We start from the raw sequence: 20,560 nt of genomic DNA, 5'->3' as shown, positions 1-20,560 counted from the left end.
CCCACTTGCCAATTTTGTATGTTTGTATTCCACTTTCAAGCAGGAATAAGCCCAATGTTCAACCTGTGGCTGCATTCTTCAAAGACTGATTAAAATACCAGGAATGAAACGCCACACTGCAGCCATAAATAAAGCGGTTCCTTTTCCACAGGAACAAACTGTCAAGAAGCTGACCACTTGGAGGTTTTCAAATCTAGGCGAGTGTTCTGAGACGGGTAAGTACTGATAAATTGTTAATCCCACAAGACGACAGAAGCTGAGGACTAGCGCTCGAAGAATGCTTTACTACACTGAAGCAGAGGAAATGATATGGCAATGACCAGGAAACAGGAGAGCCATTAAACGCTGCACCATTATTGAAAAGGTTTTAAAGTTTCTTTATTAGTGTCACAGGTAGGCTTACATTAACACTGCAATGAAGTTACTGTGAAAATCCCCTAGTTCCCACACTCCGGCGCCTGTTGGGGTACACTGAGGGGCAATTTAGCACGGCCAATGCACCCTAACCAGCACGTCTTTCAGATTGTGGGAGGAAACCCATGCAGACATGGGGAGAGCGTGCAAGATCTGGTCTTCGAAAGACAGTCCTTCATAAGTTATGGGGGAGGGAGAAAAGAGAATATCAGCAGCATCAGGAAACCATTCCCAGCGGAGCGCAGTGGCAGCAGGGTGTACAGTCGAGAGGCACTGCAGCAACTCATCAAGGCTCCTTGCAAACCCACAATCTCTACCAGCTAGAAGGATGAGGGCAGCGGATGCATGGGAACACCACCACCTGGAGGTTCCCCGCCGAGCCGCTCAACATCCTAACATGGAACTGTGTCATGGTCCCTTCACTGCTGCTGAAATTTCCACCTTAACGGCACTGTGGGTGCACCAACACCACTTGGACTGCAGTAGTTCAAGGCGGCGGTTCACCGCCACCTTGGAGGGCAATTAGGGATGGGCAATAAATGCTGGCCTAGCCATACATACACACACACATCCCAAGTACGAATAAAGAAAGAGGTGGTATGATACACTTGCTAGTTATTCTTTTGTAATCAGTACATTTCCTTTCACTCATAGGCCAGTCATTGTTGACTGGATTCCACACCTAAACTTGGCCATTTTCCAAATTGCAAAGCAATTTTTTTCAAATACAAAGTCTTGCACATTCCCAATTTTTATGCTTCTTGTATAGGTCCAACGCTTTGGAATTGCCTCCCTAAACCTCGCTACCTCGCTCATGCTTTAAGGTGCTCCTTAAAACCTAGCTTTTACTCTTCCATCTTAATACCAAATACCATTTTACATTGCTCAGTATCAAATTTTCATCATTGTTGATTGTCAGAAAGATCCATCTGGGTCACTAATGTCCTTTAGGGAAGGAAATCTGCCGTCCTTCCCCAGTCTGGCCTACATGTGACTCCAGAGCTACAGCAATGTGGTTGACTCTCAACTGCCCTCTGGGATGGGCATTCTTGCCCCCCCCCCTCCCCCCCAAATAGCTCCACACATTTACCATGGCTAATCCCCCTAACCTACACATCTAGGGACTCTAAGGGGCAATTCAGCATGGCAAATCCACCTAACCTGCACATCTTTGAACAGTGGGAGGAAACCAGAGCACTCGGAGGAAACCCAGGCAGACACAGGGAGAACGTGCAAACTCTGCGCGGTCACCCAAGGCCGGAATTGAACCTGGGTCCCTGGCGCTGTGAGGCAGCAGTGCTAACTACTGTGCCACTGTGGGGGGCCCTTTCATCCAGTAATACCCCTGTGAAGTGTCGGAATATTTTACCATCTTAAAGGTGCTATAAAATTACAAGTCATTTGTTGTGGAGAATAGAAAATCCATTATACTGCAGACTGTCGCCATAAGGCAGTGGGAGATTGTACAAGAGGGGTTTAAAGAACCCTTAAGTACGGAGTTGACATCTGCAGTTCTGCCACTGCAGCTGGCCTTCAAGGATGAACACTAGTGCTGATGAAATATTGTTCAGTTGCTGCAACAGAGTGCCACACATGATTCGATATGAAGTTCTCGAGCTTGTACAGGCCTCTTCAAAGAGGAATTAAAGCACACAGAATCAAAAGACAAAACAGCTATGTGAGAATTGTTAACTTAAGTCAAGACGAATGACCAAAATACACAAGGGGGGGGCGAGAAGCTAAAATCAGGAAATAGTGGGTCAATGAACATCGGTACAGACAAGGAGCAAGGTTTCTACAGACTGAGGTGACATTGAAGAAGAAGCTGGGTAAGACAGCGTAATGAGCTTCAACTTCAAAATTGGGGAGATCATAGAATCCCACAGTGCAGGAGGCCATTCGGCCCATCGAGCCTGCCCCAACCACAATCCCACCCAGGCCCCATCCCCACAACCCCATGCATATACCCTAGCTAGTCCCCCTGACACTAATTCAGCATGGCCAATCCACCTAAGCTGCACATCTTTGGACTGTGGGAGGAAAGTGGAGCACCCGTAGGAAACCCACGCAGACACGGGGAGAACATGCAAACTCCACACGGACATTCACCCAAGGCCGGAATGTGTGTGGGGGGGGGGGGGGGGGGGGGGGCATTTAGCCCCTTGCGTCTGCTCCACCTATTAATAAGATCATAGCTGATCTGATTGCAACATCAACCCCACATCCCTGCCCATCTCCAATACGTTTCACCGCCTTGCTCATCAAAAATCTACCTTTGCCTTAAAAATATTCAAAGATTCTGCTTCCACCACCCTTAGAGGAAGGGAATTCCAAAGACTCAATACCCTCTGAGAAAATTTCTCCAAATCTTCGTCTTAAATGAGCAACTACTTATTTTTAAAACCGTGACCCTTAGTTCTAGATTCTCCCACAAGAGGAAACACCCTTTTCACATCCACCCTGGCAATACCCCTCAGAATCTTATACGTTTCAATCAAGTAGTCTCTTATTCTACTCCAATGGATACAAGCCTAACCTTTCCTCATGAGACAACCAGTTTAAAGTTCACCCCCCGCCCCCCCCATTCCAAGTATTAGTCCAGCAAACCTTCTCTGAACTGCTTCCAATGCATTTATATCCTTCCTTAAATAAAGAGACCAGTCTCACCAATGCTATGTATAACTGAAGCATACCTCCTTGCTTAGTTCCCCTCACAATAAATGTAAAATTCTATTCGCTTTCCTAATTACTTGCTGTACTTGCGTTTGTGGTTCATGAACTCTGCATCTCAGAGCTCGGCAATCTCTCACCATTTAGATAATATGCCTTTTATTCTTCCTGGGCTCAAATTTACAGCTCATTGCAAATTCTCAATAATATTGCAATTTTTGAAAGCGCTTCAGAGTACCAATAATTGGGCGGCACGGCAGCTAGCACTGCTGCCTCACAGCACCAGGGACCCGGGTTCGATTCCCGGCTTGGGTCACTATCTGTGCGGAATCTGCACGTTCTCCCCGTGGGTTTCCTCCGGGTGCTCCGGATTCCTCCCACAGTCCGAAGGATGTGCTGGTTAGGTGCACTGGGCATGCTAAATTCTCCCTCAGTGAACCCCTGAACTTATTAAGCCGGAGTGTGGCGAATAGAGGATCTTCACGGTAACTTCATTGCAGTGTTAATGTAAGCCTAATCGTGACACTGATAAATAAACTTTAAACAAATAACACCAGGAGTCTATTACAATGCTAGGTGATGTCATGGTAATACTGAAAGCTAACAGGATGCATGAATTTAATGTATAGCAACAAACACACTGACATCACGGCAGTAAGTTGAATGATCATCAGGAAGTTTCAATTCCCAAAATATACACAGGACAGCTGAAAATACAGAGATACAGCAGAGTGTGTTCTGTGGTTATGTGTGTTGCAAAAGCACAGATCTTGCTCATTTCTCGAACTGTACTGCAGTGAAATTCTGAGAGAGGAGGTTGTTTGCTCGTCGCATTAGCGGATTACATTTGATATATGACACAAGAATAGGCCATTCAGCCCAACCCACTCTATGCTGGTATTTATGCTCCACTCGAGCTTCTTCCAATCTTTCCTCATCCAAATCTACCGCCGTAACCCTCTGTTCCCTTCTCCAACTTACGCTGGTCTAAAACGCATCTTCAGCCACTCACTGTGGTAGCCACTTCCACATTCTCACCAGCTCTTCAGGTTTAAAAAAAAAACTTCCTCCGAATTCGCTACTGGAATTCAAAGAAATAGAAAATAGGAGGGGGCCATTTGGCCCTTCAAGCCTGTCCCACCATTCATTATGATCACAGCTGATCATCTAACTCAATAACCTGTTCCCGCTTTCCCCTCGGATCCTTTGATCCCCTTTGCCCCAAGGAGCGATATCTAACTTCTTCTTGAAAACATACAATGTTTTGGTCTCAACTGCTTTCTGTGGTAGTGAATTCCACAGGCTGACCTCTCTCTGGGTGAAGAAATTCCTCCTCATCTCAGTCCGAAATGGTTCACCCCGTATCACCCCTTACAAATTTGGAGGAGTTTTTTGAGACAGTGACAAAAACGGTTGACGAAGGAAGGGCCGTGGATATCGTCTGTATGGATTTCAGTAAGGCATTTGACAAAGTCCCTCATGACTTGGTTAAGGAGGTTAAGGCTCATGGGATACAAGGAGAGGTGGCTAGATGGGTAGAAAACTGGCTTGGCCACAGGAGACAGAGGGTAGCAGTCGAAGGGTCTTTTTCCGGCTGGAGGTCTGTGATCAGTGGTGTTCCACAGGGCTCTGTACTGGGAACTCTGCTATTTGTGATATTTTTAATTGATTTGGAAGAAGGTGTAACTGGTGTTTTCAGCAAGTTTGCGGATGACACGAAGATGGCTGGACTTGCGGATAGCGATGAGCATTGTCGGACAATACAGCAGGATATAGATAGGCTGGAAAATTGGGCGGAGAAATGGCAGATGGAATTTAATCCAGATAAATGCGAAGTGATGCATTTTGGAAGAACTAATGTAGGGGGGAGTTATACAATAAATGGCAGAGTCATCAAGAGCATAGAAACACAGAGGGACCTAGGTGTGCAAGTCCACAAATCCTTGAAGGTGGCAGCACAGGTAGGTGGTGAAGAAGGCATATGGTGTGCTTGCCTTTAAGGATGGGGTATAGAGTATAAAAGCTGGAGTCTGATGTTGCAGCTGTATAGAACGCTGGTTAGGCCACATTTGGAGTACTGCGTCCAGTTCTGGTCGCTGCACTACCAGAAGGACGTGGAGGCGTTAGAGAGAGTGCAGAGAAGGTTTACCAGGATGTTGCCTGGTATGGAGGGTCTTAGCTATGAGGAGAGATTGGGTAAACTGGGCTTGTTCTCCCTGGAAAGACGGAGAATGAGGGGAGATATAATAGATTTGTACAAAATTATGAAGGGTATAGATAGGGTGAACAGTGGGAAGCTTTTTCCCAGGTCGGAGGTGACGATCACGAGGGGTCATGGGCTCAAGGTGAGAGGGGTGAGGTATAACTCAGATATCAGAGGGACGTTTTTTACACAGAGAGTGGTGGGGGCTTGGAATGCGCTGCCAAGTAGGGTGGTGGAGGCAGACACGCTGGCATCGTTTAAGACTTACCTGGATAGTCACATGAGCAGTCTGGGAATGGAGGGATACAAACGAATGGTCTAGTTGGACCAATGAGCGGCACAGGCTTGGAGGGCCGAAGGGCCTGTTTCCTGTGCTGTACTGTTCTTTGTTTATAGCTAGACGAATTGGTGGTTTAATTTGACATACAACTGGGGACAGATAAGCTCACATTAGGAAGAAAGTAGAACAATATGCTGACATGGACCAATAAAACCGAAAGATTTGTTTCCAAGTTGTAAATTCCATGTCATTCTACACAAAATAACTTGACGGAGATAAATAACGGTCCACTTCACATCATTTAGTCCCAGAAAATGTGTCTAGTCGAATCTTTATTTCAACACTAGTCACAGCTTTCACTTCAACATTTTCAAAAAGAACGGTTTGCATTTATATAGCACCTCAGGGGAGCCTCCCACCCCAAGGTTTCATGGCCAACTGAACACTTCTGAAGTGTCACTTATGTAAATAGAAAAGGCAGTTATTTGCATGTAGCAAGGGCTTGCAAGCTGTGAGTGTGATGCGGTCAGTTAATTTACTTTGGTGTTGCTGGTTAGAAGATGAACGCTGGCCAGAAAAGCTCACCACCCTTCTTCTAAAAGAGCCTTTCATCCAGCTGAACAAAGCAGCAGCAGCTTGGTTTGATGTCTAATCTGAAAAAGACCTCAGATAACGTCACATGCCTCAAATGCTGGCGTGTCAGTCCAGGTGATGTGCTCAAGTCTCATATTCATGTGGATTCATGAACTTACAAGTATTCAGAGGTGAGGCCACTAGCAGCGAGACTCATAGAATCCTTACACTGCAGAAGGCCGCCATTCGTCCCATTGAGTCTGCACTGACTCTGACAGAGCATCTTACCCAGGCCCTATTCCTGTAACCCCCACATATTTACACTGCAAATTCTCCTCGCCTACACATTCTGGGACACTTGAGGGCAATTTAGAATCATAGATTCCCTACAGTACAGGAGGCTATTTGGCCCATCGAGCCGGCAACGACAACAATCCCACCCAGGCCTTATCCCTTTAATCCCACCTGTTTACCTTGCTAATCCCCTTGACACTAAGGGTCAGTTTAGCACTGCCAATCAACCTAACCAGCACATCCTTTGGACTGTGGGAGAGGAAACTGCAGCACCCGGAGGAAACCCACGCAGACACGGGGAGAACGTGCAAACTCCGCACAGACAGTCGCCCAAGGCTGTATTTGAACCCGGGTCCCTGGCGCTGTGAGACAGCAGTGCTAACCACTGTGCGGCCGCTTAAATAGTGCACGGCCAAATCAACCTAACCAGCCCATATTCAGACTGTGGGAGGAAACTGGAGCACCCAGAGGAACCCACGCAGATAAGCGGAGAACGTACAGACTTTGCAGTCACCCAAGGCCGGAATCAAACCCGGGTCCCTGGCGCTGAGAGACAGCAGTGCAGTGCTAACCACTGTGTCACCCCGCAGCACAGTGGTAATTGTATTAACTGGGATATAACATCCCACATGAGCTAACACTATTCTTCAAAGGTTCCTTTGTAAGAAATTATTTCAATTGTAAAAATTGCCTTGCTGCCGTGTATCAAAACATTACTTTGATGCCCTATTTAATCAAGTTTGACATCGTAAATTGAGAAGGGGGAACATTTAAATTTCAACCCAAACTCAAGACTTATTTCTCAAACTGAGCCAATCAGAAGTTCTCCATGGTATAAACAAGTGCTACACCAACTACAAGGAGACAGAAGAAAGAATTGTTTCAGACACTATTTCTGCTTAAGTAAAGGGGAACATGTCAAGGATTAAAAAAGCTTTCACACATTGTCTATCTTTAAGAGCATAATTTCATGTTTAAAGATTTTTGCTTAGGCTTAGAAGTTCAGCTCTGCATATTCTTGAACTTGTAAGGTGGTGGTTTAAGTCTGTACCTCCAGGCTGCTGTGACGATTCGGTGCAAAAGACAAAATAGCACTCCGTCAAAATTCCACTGGAGGGGGTCAGGCCCACACAAAGTACACTGCGTTTACACAGAAAGATGCTTTTTAAAAATTCATTTGTGGGATATGGGCGTCGCTGGCTAGGCCAGCATTTATTGCCCCATCCCCAGTTGCCTTGAGAAGGTGGGGGTGAGCTGCCTTCTTGAATCGCTGCAGTCCATGTTCTGTGGGTTGACCCACAATGCCGTTAGGGAGGGAATTCCAGGATTTTGACCCAGCGACTGCAAAGGAACGGTGATATATTTCCAAGTCAGGATGGTGAGTGGCTTGGAGGGGAACTTGCAGGTGGTGGTGTTCCCATTTATCTGCTGCCCTTGTCCTTCTAGATGGAAGTGGTCGTGGGTTTGGAAGGTGCTGTAAAAACGATCTTTGGTGAATTGCTGCAATGCATTGTGTAGATGGTGCACACTGCTGCTACTGAGCGTCGGTGGTGGAGGGAGTGAGTGTTTGTGGATGGGGTGCCAATCAAGCGGGATGCTTTGTCCTGGATGGTGTCGAGCTTCTTGAGTGTTGTTGGAGCTGCACCCATCCAGGCAAGTGGGGAGTGTTACATCACACTCCTGACTTGTGCCTTGTAGATGGCACAAGTCAGGAACGTGATGATTTATATAGCACCTTTCATGATTGCAGATTCTCCTAAAGCACTTCAATAGCCAATGAAATGCTTCTTTTCTCCAAGTGTAGTCACTGTTGTAATGTGGGAAATATGGCAGCCAATTTACACCAGCAAACTCCCGCACGGGAAGATAATAACAACCAGGTAATCCGCTTTGGTGATGTTGGTTGAAGAACAAATATTGGGTGTGATACCAGGGAGAACTCTCCTGCTCTTCTTTGGAATAGGGCTTTGGAGTCTTCCACTTCAACCAAGGGTTTAACATCCATATGAAAGAAAAAGCGAAGGTTCCCTCACTGAAAATGCTGCAGCACAGCTCAAAGAGAAAATACCATTCTAAAGTTCAAACTCTAACAAAACACCAACAAACTCACCATTAGTCAGGATTCCTACACAATCACTCCTGCTAGTAGCACGGACATCAAGAGATAACTGAATCAGACTTTGCAGTGATGCCTTCCAGAGCTACACGTTACTAACCAACAATGCCACTATTTTGTTTTGAAGTGCGTGGATGATTTGTTTGTGTGTGCAGTCCCTTTAAAAAGATTTTTCCACTGTCACGGACGAGGGGTAATTTAATGGGTGTCACAATCCAATTTGTTAACAGGATCCAAGCTGGTTGGCAAAGCCAAAACCAAAATAAGGAACTTATCTTTACTGAGAGAGTTTATTAGCCTGTTAAGTTTCACAACTCTCCTCCCACACAACCCAGTGTCCCATCTGTCCCCTATATATGTGCTCAAAGACAAATAATACCCATCACCTGTCTCTCTCAGCCTTAATGTAATTTACATTAAAAAACCTTAATGCAATGATAAGACGCTGACATTACATAGATCAATAATTTGAAAAAAAGAAATGTCCAAATGATCCGAACAAAAGAAATGGCATTGGTGGCACAGCGGTTACAGGTAGTATGGTGGCAGAGTGAGTGGTTAGCACTGCTGCCTCACAGCGCCAGGGTCCCGGGTTCAATTCCAGCCTCGGGTCACTGTCTGTGTGGAGTTTGCACATTCTCCCCGTGTCTGCATGGGTTTCCTCCGGGTGCTCCGGTTTCCTCCCACAGTCTGAAGATGTACAGGCTAGGTTGATGGGGTCAATTTAGCATGGCCGTAGTATCAGGGGAACTGGTAGGGTAAATACGTGGGGTTATGGGGATAGGGCCTGGGTGGGATTGTTGACGGTACAGACTCGATGGGCTGAATGGCCTCCTGCTGTACTGTAGGGTTTCTAGGAAATCAATAGGCAGGATTTCACTTCTTAAAACTTGAGAGAGAGAATGCCTCTGGGAGAGCACTGTCAGCCCAGTACGCTCTGCACCAAACACCACGTGCTGCCAGGTTGGGTATGGGATGATTACAAAGAGGCAAACATTCCCTTTAACTCTGCCTAAACTAAACAAATATGCACCAGTTCAGAAAATGATTAAATCACCAGTGTAATATTTCCATTTCCCACACCAATCGCTTTTGAACAAGGTGGCTACATTTACAGATATAGCTGCCCAAGTAAGAAAGCTGTACTTCAATTAATTTATTTGGTGTGAAGTTCACACCAAATGTGAGAAGAACACACTTTTTTAAAAACAGGCAAAATCACTTCAGTGGGAAGAAGACAGCCACTGAGGAACAAAAGGCTGCAAAAAGGGCGGCACGGTGGTTAGCGCTGCTGCCTCACAGCGCCAGGGACCCGGGTTCAATTCCCGGCTTGGGTCACTGTCTGTGTGGAGTTTGCACATTCTCCCCGTGTCTGTGTGGGTTTCCTCCCACAGTCTAAAGGGTTAGGTGGATTGGCCCTTAGTGTCAGGGGGACTAGCTAGGGTAAATATATGGGGATAGGGCCTGGGTGGGATTGTTGTCAGTGCAGACTCGATGGACCGGATGGCCTCCTTCTGCACTGTAGGGATTCGATAATTTTATAAAGTTAGGTCATTAATGCAGGGTAACTTGTGTCCTTCTCCCTGTGTAGCCAAAGTGCTTTTATATCAGGGAATAATTTGGATTGTGGGGCAGAAGTGCATTGCATTGACTGCATGGGATTAGCTCTTAGCCCAGCAGCACGATCCCAGATCCACATTACTAGGAATAGAATCCTTATCATAGAATCCCTACAGTTGCAGAAGGAGGCCATTCGGCCCATTGAGTCTACACCGACGACAATCCCACCCAGGCCCCATCCTAAAGGAGTCACTTTTAGCAGTGTGAAGGCAAGGAGCTGTTGGAGGGACCCCTGGAGGCCGGCAGTTCAATCTAAAGCCCCAGCGGACAATGATGCAGCAGAGAAAGATCATTTGGAAATGCTGGCTGGGCAACTCCAGGAAAATTGAAGGGATCTGCAACTGGAGGCACAGTGGCGTAGTGGTAATGTCAGTGGACTAATAATCCAGAGGCCCAGACTAATGCTCCGGGGACATGGGTTCAAATCCCACCATAGCAGCTGGCGGAGCATAGACCTAGCAAGCCACTCCGTTCAAGGGGAACTAAGGATGGGCAATGAATGCAGGCCTTGGCAGCAGCTCCCATATCCCACGAAAGAATAAAAGTACTGGGAAGCGGCTTCCCACTAGCACATGTCCACAGAAAGAAGGTTTAGGTGTCCCCCCTCAATCCATTAGAATCTGGCGGAGGCCATTTTAAAAACGGGAGTGAGTGCACAACTACACAGCAACAGGTTGGCAATTACGGATTTATAAAACGTTACCGATCGGATTAAGAAAACCTCCACAAAGGGCGGACGTGGACACAGAGTGGGAACTAGCAGGATTTGAAAGGTTGTGGAGAAAGAGCAAAATCTAATCAATTTAAGTCACCTTTGGTGATAGGTAGCAAGGCAAGAGGGTCGGAATGGCTGAACGTCAGAGGCAGGTGCTGGTCTGAAATAAACTTTATCGCAATAATGTATTGCCAAGAGAGAGAGCTGTCTGCCCCGTACACATTCGCTTGATCACAAAAGCTCTCGGTCAGGACCTTGCGTTCAGAGACAAACTTAAATGGTGCCTTCTGTTATGGTTTCTGTAATTCAGTGAAAGCTTTCATTGATTTGCAGCATTTTTCTATGTTTCTTCTTTAATAAACTCTCCCCTCACCACCCCAGATAAATAGGCAATTAACTAAACGGAGGAAAAACATCTGCTCCGTCCAAATATAGCTTCCTGTTATCTATGCTTCTCGCTGGCTAAGACTTCATTCAATACAGTCTATTTATAAAACTCTCAAGCATATAGACTTACCCTCTTCAGGCACGGAGCTGTAATTAGATTTCCAGAATTATTTTCATTACTGTAGCATCAGCAGAGCTATTATATGAATGAAGTAAACATTAATATAAATTCATGGAATCTAACAGGACAGAAGGCCATTCAGCCCACCGTGCCTCGGATGGTTTTGGCAAGAGTTATACAATTAGCCCCCGGCTCTTTCCTTGCAAACCTGAATATTTTTCTTTCAATTATATAGTTAATTCCCTTTTAGAAGTTACGATTATATTAGTAGAGCGTTGGTTTTCAAACCTATCCCGATGGCACCCAGCTCCATCCTGCCACAACCTCTCTCAACTCCTCCTAAATGATCTGACCACTTATCCAACAGCCAGCACTGCACGAGCAGAAATTTCCTCCAATTAAATGTGGGAAAGGCCATATTTCCCATTCCCGAGCTACCCACTCCATCCCTCTCCCCGGCAACAGCCTGAGATTAACCGAGTCCGTTCACAATCTCGGTGTCACCTTTGATCCCGGGTTGATTCTGACCTCATGTTCGCATCATCACCGACACCAGCTAGCTCCACCTCCATAACTTCACCCCCGTCTCAGCTCATCGGCTGCTGAAACCCTCACCCATGCCTCTCGACTCGATTATTCCAACACTGCTGGCTGCTTTCCCACATTCTACCCTCTGCAAATTTGAGCTCATCCAAAACTCTGCTGTGCGTGTCTGAACTTGTCCCGAGTCCCATTCCCCCTCACCCCGTGCTCACCAACCGACCGACACTCCAAGTCGAGCAACATTTCGATTAAAATTCCCACTTTTGTTTTCAAATCCCTCCAGCCCCAAAACCATCCAAGATATCTGATCTCCTCTAATTCGGACCTCCAGCATCCCGAATTTAAATTGCCCCACCATTTGTGGCCACACCTTGAGATGTCTGGATCCAAGTCTCCGGAATTTCTTCCCCACACCTCTCCTTTCCACCTTTAAGATACTTCTTAAAACCTGCATCTTTGACCAAACGTTTGGTCACCTGGCCTAATATCTTCAAACCTGGCTCAGTATCCTATCTTGCTTTCTAACACTCAAACAAAGTGCCTTGGGATGTTTCATCACATTCAAGGTGCTATATAAGTATGTTGTATTGAAGCTGCTTCTACTGGCACTTCACAGTCATAACTGCAGCCAAAGGTTGTTGGAAATTAGTGAAGTACAAAATAACGCGATGTAGCTTGGTAACCATGAGAAGAACCTGAACACAAGCAAAGTCCTTTAGAATGTTGGACCATCACATCGGGTACCACAGAGCAAAGGGTAGCAGGTTCACCTCAAGCCTTATTCCAGGGTGTCCCAAGTAGGAGCAGCAATCCAGCTCTCCACTAGTAATAAGCAAAACAAATGGGCATCCCCAGTGATCTGATTGTATAGACACTGATCTATAGTGATCTGGAATGCTCAAGAATCCATCCCTCATTATAAGGCAGCAATGGTTAGCACTGCTGCCTCACAGTTCCAGAGACCCGGGTTCAATTCCAGCTTTGGGTGACTGTCGGTGTGGAGTTTGCACACTTCCGTGTCTGTGTGGGTTTCCTCCCACAGTCCAAAGTTATACAGGTTAGGTGGATTGGCCATGCTAAATTAGTCATGGGAAATGTGTGGGGTTACGGGGATAGGGAGAGGTACAGGGCCTGGGTAAAATACTCTGTCAGAGCCGGTGCACACTCAATGGGCCGAATGGCCTCTCCTGCACTGGAGGGATTATATAAAGTAAAGTTTATTTATTAGCCACAAGTAAGGCTTACATTAACACTGCAATGAAGTTACTGTGAAATTCCCCTGGTCGCCACGGTCCGATGCCTGTTCGGGTCAATCCACCTAACCAGCACGTATTTTGGACTGTGGGAGGAAACCAGAGCACCCGGGGGAAATCCACGCAGACACGGGGAGAACGTGCAAAGTCCACACAGACAGTCACCCAAGCCGGGAATCGAACCTGGGTCCCTGGCACTGTGAGGCAGCATCGCTAACCACTACGCCACTGTGCCGCCCCATGACAGAACACACGAAATAGGAGTAGACCATTCAGCCCCTTCACCATGCAATAAGACATGGCTGTTGAGATTGTGGCCTTAACTGCACTTTGCCTGTCCCCCATAACCCTAAACTCCCTTGTCAATCAAACATCTAACTCAGCCTAGAATATATTCATTGACCCAACCCCCACTGCTCCAAATTCCCAAGGCTAACCACCAACAGAAAATTTCTCCTCATCTCCGTATTACGTGCTGATTTAAATGGCAACTGGACTCGTGAATGAGGAGCTTAGTTCTTACTCCCATCCAATGATCCCCTGCAATGTTTGGACTTAGAAAACAGCCGGACATTCACTTCTTTCACCTTCCATGTTGGTTTGGTGGCCTCTATCTTAATTTGGAGAGAGTTTAAACTAATATGCCAGGAGCATGGGAACCTATTTAAGGAGTCAGAGGAGGAGGGAGCAAGGGCAAAAGGAAAAGTTAGAAAGGGGAGTAAGAAAAGTGATAGGCAGAGAAACCAAGGGCAAAATTCAATCTGGGCTATAGAGAAAAATATTGGGAGCAAGACAAACAATGTTAAAAAGACAAGCTTAAAGGCGCTGTGCCTTAATGCACATTTGACAAAGTCCCGCATAAGAGATTATCGTGCAAGATTAAAGCGCATGGGATTGGGGGAAGTGTACTGAGATGGATAGAAAACTGGTTGGCAGAGAAGAAACAAAGAGTAGGAATTAATGGGTGCTTTTCAAATTGGCAGGCAGTAACTAGTGGGGTGCCACAGGGATCAGTGCTGGGACCCCAGCTATTCACAATATATATTAATAATTTGGATGAGGGAACAAAATGTAACATCTCAAAGTTTGCAGATGATACCAAGTTGGGCGGGAGGGTGAACTGTGACAAGGATGCAGATATCTTTCACCATGATCTGGGCGGCACGGTAGCACAGTGGTTAGCACTGCTGCTTCATAGCTCCAGGGACCTGGGTTCGATTCCCGGCTTGGGTCACTGTCTGTGTGGAGTTTGCACATTCTCCTCGTGACAGTGTGGGTTTCCTCCGGGTGCTCCGGTTTCCTCCCACAGGCCAAAGATGTGTGGGTTAGGTTGATTGGCCATGCTAAAATTGCCCCTTAGTGTCCTGAGATGCGTAGGTTAGAGGGATTAGCGAATGGCCTCCTTCAGCACTGTAGGGTTTCTATGATTCTATGACAGGCTGGATGAGTGGGCAAATCAATGGCAGATGCAGTATAATTTGGATAAATGTGAGGTTATTCACTTTAGAAGTAAAAACAAGGATTTTTAGATTACTACCTGAATGGATGTAAATTGGGAGAGGGGAGTGTGCTTGGGTGTCCTTGTGCACCAGTCACTGAAGGTAAGCATGCACGGTAGCACAGTGGTTAGCACTGCTGCTTCACAGCTCCAGGGACCTGGGTTCGATTCCCGGCTTGGGTCACTGTCTGTGTGGAGTTTGCACATTCTCCTCGTGTCTGCGTGGGTTTCCTCCGGGTGCTCCGGTTCCCTCCCACAGTCCAAAGATGTGCGGGTTAGGTTGATTGGCCAGGTTAAAAATTGCCCCTTAGAGTCCTGAGATGCGTAGGTTAGAGGGATTAGTGGGTAAATATGTAGGGATATGGGGGTAGGGCCTGGGTGGGATTGTGGTCGGTGCAGACTCGATGGGCCGAAAGGCCTCTTTCTGTGCTGTAGGGTTTCTATGATTTCATTGCGAGAGGTTTCGAGTACAGGAGCAGGGATGTGTTGTTGCAATTATACAGGGCCTTGGTGAGGCCACATCTAGAGTAGTGTGTGCAGTTTTGGTCTCCTTTTCTGAGGAAGGATGTTCTTGCTCTCGAGGGAGTGCAGTAAAGGTTTACCAGGCTGATTCCGGGGATAGCGGGACTGATGTATGAGGAGAGATTGACTAGGTTAGGATTGTTTTCGCTGGAGTTGAGACAAATGAGGGGGGAATTTCATAGAGACTTATAAAATTCTAACAGGACTGGACAGGGTAGATGCAGGGATGATCCTGTTCCTGATGGTGGGGAGTCCAGAACCAGGGGTTACAGTATGAGGATTCAGGGTAGACGGTGATGAGGAGACATTTCTTCACCCAAAGTGCGTTGAGCCTGTGGAATTCATTACCACAGGAAGTAGTTAATGCCAAAATATTGAATGTATTCAAGAGGCGGCTGGATATAGCACTTGGGGTGAATGGGATCAAAGGTTATGGGGAGAAAGCAGGATGAGGAGTTGGGTGATCAGCCATGATGGTAATGAATGGCGGAGCAGGCTCGAAGGGCAAAGGGCCTCCTTCTGCTCCTATCGTCTACGTTTCTATCTTTTAATCTGAAGTAACACAACTTAATTCACTGTGGCATCTTCTCCAGGGTAAGAGTGGCAGAAATGACAGGAAATCAGCAGCCGGTCTTCCAGGCTGCTTGGGGCAATTATTTATTTAAAGATGCCAAGGAGACACATTATCTCAGAGCTGCTGCTGAGGACTAGCTAAACACCAGAGCTTCATCAGTTCTAACCCAAATATACAGGACCCAATGACCAGTAACAGGATGAGCAGATATCCAGTGACAATTACAGGTCAGGCATTCGTAAAGGAATCAATTTATTAAAGTCAACAGTTAATCTCCAAGCCAAGATGGAAGTGAATCTGAAGAGAAATAATTTGCAGGGTAATGGTGATAAAGAATTAGGGGGTCACAGTCTCAGAATAAGGCCTTAAGCCCAATTGGCTGATGCGAGGAGAAACTTCTTCATTCAAAGAATTGTGGATCTTTTGAACTGTCTACACCGGAGAGCTGTGGGTACTCAGTAACTGAGGGCATTGAAGACAGATTTGAGTAGGCTTTTTGTCTACTATGGGGGGGTTGGGCAGGAAAGCTTGAGGTAGAACGTCAGCCATGAAGGAGAAGGTTCCAAGGATCTTTCATGGGATGTGGGCCTCGTTGACGAGGTCAGCATTTGTTACCCAACCCTAATTTCTTTTGAACTCAGCCATTGCTGGGGGGCAGTTAAGAGTCAACCACGTTGCTGTGGCTCTGAAGCTGCATGTAGGCCAAACGGGGAAAGGATTTTCTTCCCTAAAGGATTTCGCTGAACCAGATTTTTTATTTTTAACAACAGTCGGTGATTGTTTCATGGTCACCATTACTAAGACCAGCCCAGAGTCTATTGCCCAGCAGATACAACAATACCCAAACCAGCAGCTTGAGAAATACTTCACCATGGATCATGGGTTGAAGCTTCCACTTTGGGCACAATTGGTAATATCTCATTTTCAAACTCTCTTTTGTTCTAAGTTTCTATATCAACATTAACATTTTCCATCAGCAGCTGAAATCAAGCAGCAATCCAGAGGTATTTTAGCAACAGAAATACTTCACGGGCCCCAGGACGAGTCACCCGCAACCACAATCCCACCAAGGCCCTATCCCCGTAATCCTACATATTTATCCTGCTAATCCCCCTGACATCAAGGAGCAATTTAGCATGGCCAATCAACCTTTGGACTGTGGGAGAAAACCGGAGCACTTTGAGGAACCCACGCAGTTACAGAACAATACTCCACTGATTTGACCTGACTAACGTCATCACTCAGTTACATTGGTCACCCATGTCCCCCCGCTATATTCAATACTTGGGTGCCGAATTTAATCCGCCACGGATAAACCCAGTGAAATATTCTTTAAGAATAGTTCTGTAACGATCCCCAATTCAGAAGTGCGTACTAGAAGCTTCTTTGGAAATGTAAACAAGCCTTCAAACCACAAGCAATTTCTTTATAGCTCAGAAAGAAATTCGGAAACGATTCATCTGACAGCAAATTTGGAAATAGTCGAGAGCTTTAGGTTTTTAGGGGTCCAGATCACCAACAATCTGTCCTGGTCCCTCCACGCCGACGCTATATAGTTAAGAAAGCCCACCAACGCCTCTACTTTCTCAGGAGGCTAAGTAAATTTGGCATGTCCGCTACAACTCTCATCAACTTCTAGAGATGCACCGTAGGAAGCATTCTTTCTGGTTGTATCACAGCTTGGTATGGCTCTGCTCCAATCCATCACGCAAACCAGCCTCCCATCCATTGACTCTGTCTACACTTCCTGCTGCCTCGGCAAAGCAGCCAGCATAATTAAGGATCCCGGACATTGTCTCTTCCACCTTCATCCATCAGGAAAAAGATCCAAAAGTCTGAGATCATGTACCAACCGACTCAAGAACAGCTTCTTCCCTGCTGCCATCAGACTTTTGAATGGACCTACCATATATTAAGCTGGTCTTTCTCTACACCCTAGCAATGACTATAACACTACATTCTGCACTCTCTCTCCTTTTCTTTTCCCCCATGTACCCGAACGGTCTGTATAGCGCGCAAGAAACAATACTTTTCACTGCATCCCAATACATGTGACAATAATAAATCAAATCAAAGTTAGGCATGTCAGTCACCACAGCTACAGACGGCATGGTACACAACACACCCCACTTGTAGCTATTTTCCCCCAAAGCAGCAGCAAGCTAACCTTCCTTTAATCCCTGGCAACTGTGACGAGCACCATCAGTGCAGCACTGTCCATTCCACGTGTCGTGGCCGGTGACGGACAGTATTTCAGACAAGACCGACTTGATTTTCCTGGTCTTGTCCAGCATGGTAGAAGAGTGCTTTTGAAGCAAAGTACGTTTGAAGGCTCTTGCAGGGCAAACGGTTATCGGCAGAAGTGAGGGTATGGCACTGCGGCAAGAATAGCTGTCGTATCCACGCTCTGACATCCGATCCGCGTGGCTCGATTCACCCGACACCCCTTAGTTTGTGTCCAAAAAAACAAGGGCTTCTCTGTGCTCACAATCCAACAGCCCGAATGAGATCCAAATCTCTCAGGTCAAAGCAAAGGCTAGAGCAGCGCCTCCCTTCATGTGACGCAGACTAACATTTGCCACAGTCCGCATATACAGCTGACAAGACACGGCAACAAGTGACTTATTGCAACCAAAATAGTAAACACACAGTTGCCCTCTTGGCTCCAACACACACACGTGGCCTCTTGAGAAGAATTTTTTGTTGAAGTTTTTAAATATCACACCAGCCATCACCGTCTTATTTATTTTCTTTGAGTAACACCACAGCTGTTGTGTCCATGAATCAATCCAGACTGGGAGGGCCGTCAGTATAACTTGTATTCACAGCTAACTTGTCATCTGGTTTGCTGCATGATGAAAACTTCAGCCACCAAAATAAGTATTTCTTTTTAAAAGTTGATTTGAGCAAAGGCTCAGTGAAATTTGAGTTTCAATGTTTTGTGAAGAACCATTTTAGCCTTTATTTCTACCTTCATTGAAATCTTGTTGTATTGAAGTGTCTGAGTGGGTTTCCTCCGGGTGCTCCGGTTTCCTCCCACACTCCAAAGATGTGCGGGTTAGTTGGATTGGCCCTAGTGTCAGGGGGATTAGCAGGGTAAATATGTGGGGTTATGGGGATAAGGCCTGGGTGGGATTGTGGTCAGTGCAGGCTCGGTGGGCCAAATGGCCTCCTTCTGCACTGAAGGGATTCTATGATTCTATGAAGTCAGGAGGCGGGGGGATAGAGATGGATCAATCAGGGCTTCCTACTTTTTCCTTCCTCCTGGATAATGTGTGAATGGAAATATCAGATAAAGACAAGTTGGGTTCAATTTTGATGTCTTTCACAGCTAACCTGCCTGGTCTTCAACACTGGAGAATGGCAACTTGGCTGAGGCTCCTAGCAGCCATGGAGCTGTAGTTAAGGAGAAAGTTAGTGTGTTGGGAAAGGTGAGGGACTTGGCTGGGAGTCATGTTGACTGTCTTATCCATTGGGTGCTTCCCTGGAATTCAGAAACCTCTGGTTTCCGATGACACAGGAGGCCATTTGGCCCATTGGGTCCATGCCAGACCTCTGTGAAACAATATTCACAGTCCCATCCCCCCATTCTACTCCTCCCATCGTCCTACAAGTTTAACTTGCTCAAGTGTCCATCCAATATCCTTTGGAAATCATTCATTCCCTCCGCTTCCACCATCCTCGTAGACAATGAATTCCAGCTCGTCACCACACACTAGAATCATAGAATCATAGAAATCATAGAAACCCTACAGTACAGAAAGAGGCCATTCGGCCCATCGAGTCTGCACCGACCACAATCCCACCAATGCCCTCTCCCCATATCTTTACCTTAGCTAGTCCCCTTGACACTAAGGGGCAATTTAGCATGGCCAATCAACCTAACCCGCACATCTTTGGAATCATAGAATCCTGCAGTGCAGGAGGAGGCCTTTCGGCCCATCGGGTCTGCACCGACCACAATCCCACCAATACCCTCTCCCCATATCTTTACCTTAGCTAGTCCACTTGACACTAAGGGGCAATTTAGCATGGCCAATCCGCCTAACCCGCACACCTTTGGAATGTGGGAGGAAACCGGAGGACCTACTCAGACACGGGGAGAATGTGCAGACTCTGCACAGGTAGTGATCCAAGCCAGGAATTGAACCCGGGTCCCTGGCGCTGTGAGGCAACAGTGCTAACCACTGTCACACCTTGCCGCCCACACTGCATTAAAAAGTTCTTCCTCATATCCCTCCTTGCATCTCTTGCCCGAAACCATAAATCTATGTGTCCCTAGTAACTGATTTTGATTTATTATACACATGTTGGTACAGTCAAAAGTATTGTTTCTTGTGCGCTATACAGACAGAGCATACTGTTCATAGAGAAGGAAAGGAGAGGATACAGAATGTAGTGTTACAGTCATAGCTAGGGTGTAGAGAAAGATCAACTTAATGTAATGGTAGGTCCATTCAAAGGTCTGATGGCAGCAGGGAAGAAGCTGTTCTTGAGTCGGTTGATACGTGACCTCAGACTTTTGTATCCTTTTTCCCGACGGAAGGAGGCGGAATGGAGAATATCCGGGGTGTGCGGGGTCCTTAATTGTGCTGGCTGCTTTGCCGAGGCAGCGGGAAGTGTAGACAGAGTCAATGGATGGGAGACTGGTTTGTGGACTGGGCTTCATTCACAACCTTTTGTAGTTTCTTGCGGTCTTGGGCTGAGCAGGAGCCCATACCAAGCTGTGATACAACCAGAAAGGATGCTTTCTATGGCGCATCTGTAAACGTTGGTG

The 20,560-nt window shown here is 46.5% G+C and overlaps 1 protein-coding gene across 4 annotated transcripts in view; it reads right to left on the bottom strand.

Annotated features, from left to right (window-relative positions):
- The window catches only part of LOC144509181 (myocardin-related transcription factor A-like), a 186,097-nt gene that overhangs the window by 128,796 nt on the left and 36,741 nt on the right, over nucleotides 1-20,560 (bottom strand). For 2 of the 4 annotated variants that reach the window (XM_078237614.1, XM_078237615.1), the window contains exon 1: nucleotides 17,951-18,212. The exons of the other annotated variants lie outside the window; for them this stretch is intronic. In XM_078237614.1, the coding sequence (XP_078093740.1) occupies nucleotides 17,951-18,197 (247 nt within the window). In that variant the 5' untranslated portion in view covers nucleotides 18,198-18,212. Of the gene's footprint in view, nucleotides 1-17,950; nucleotides 18,213-20,560 lie in introns of those variants that run through there. 4 annotated transcript variants of the gene reach the window in all.

This window comes from Mustelus asterias, chromosome 21, assembly GCF_964213995.1.
Source record: "Mustelus asterias chromosome 21, sMusAst1.hap1.1, whole genome shotgun sequence".
Lineage (NCBI taxonomy): Eukaryota > Metazoa > Chordata > Chondrichthyes > Carcharhiniformes > Triakidae > Mustelus > Mustelus asterias.
Note: the sequence above shows the minus strand (reverse complement) of the source record. Positions and strands in the feature narration are given on the sequence as shown.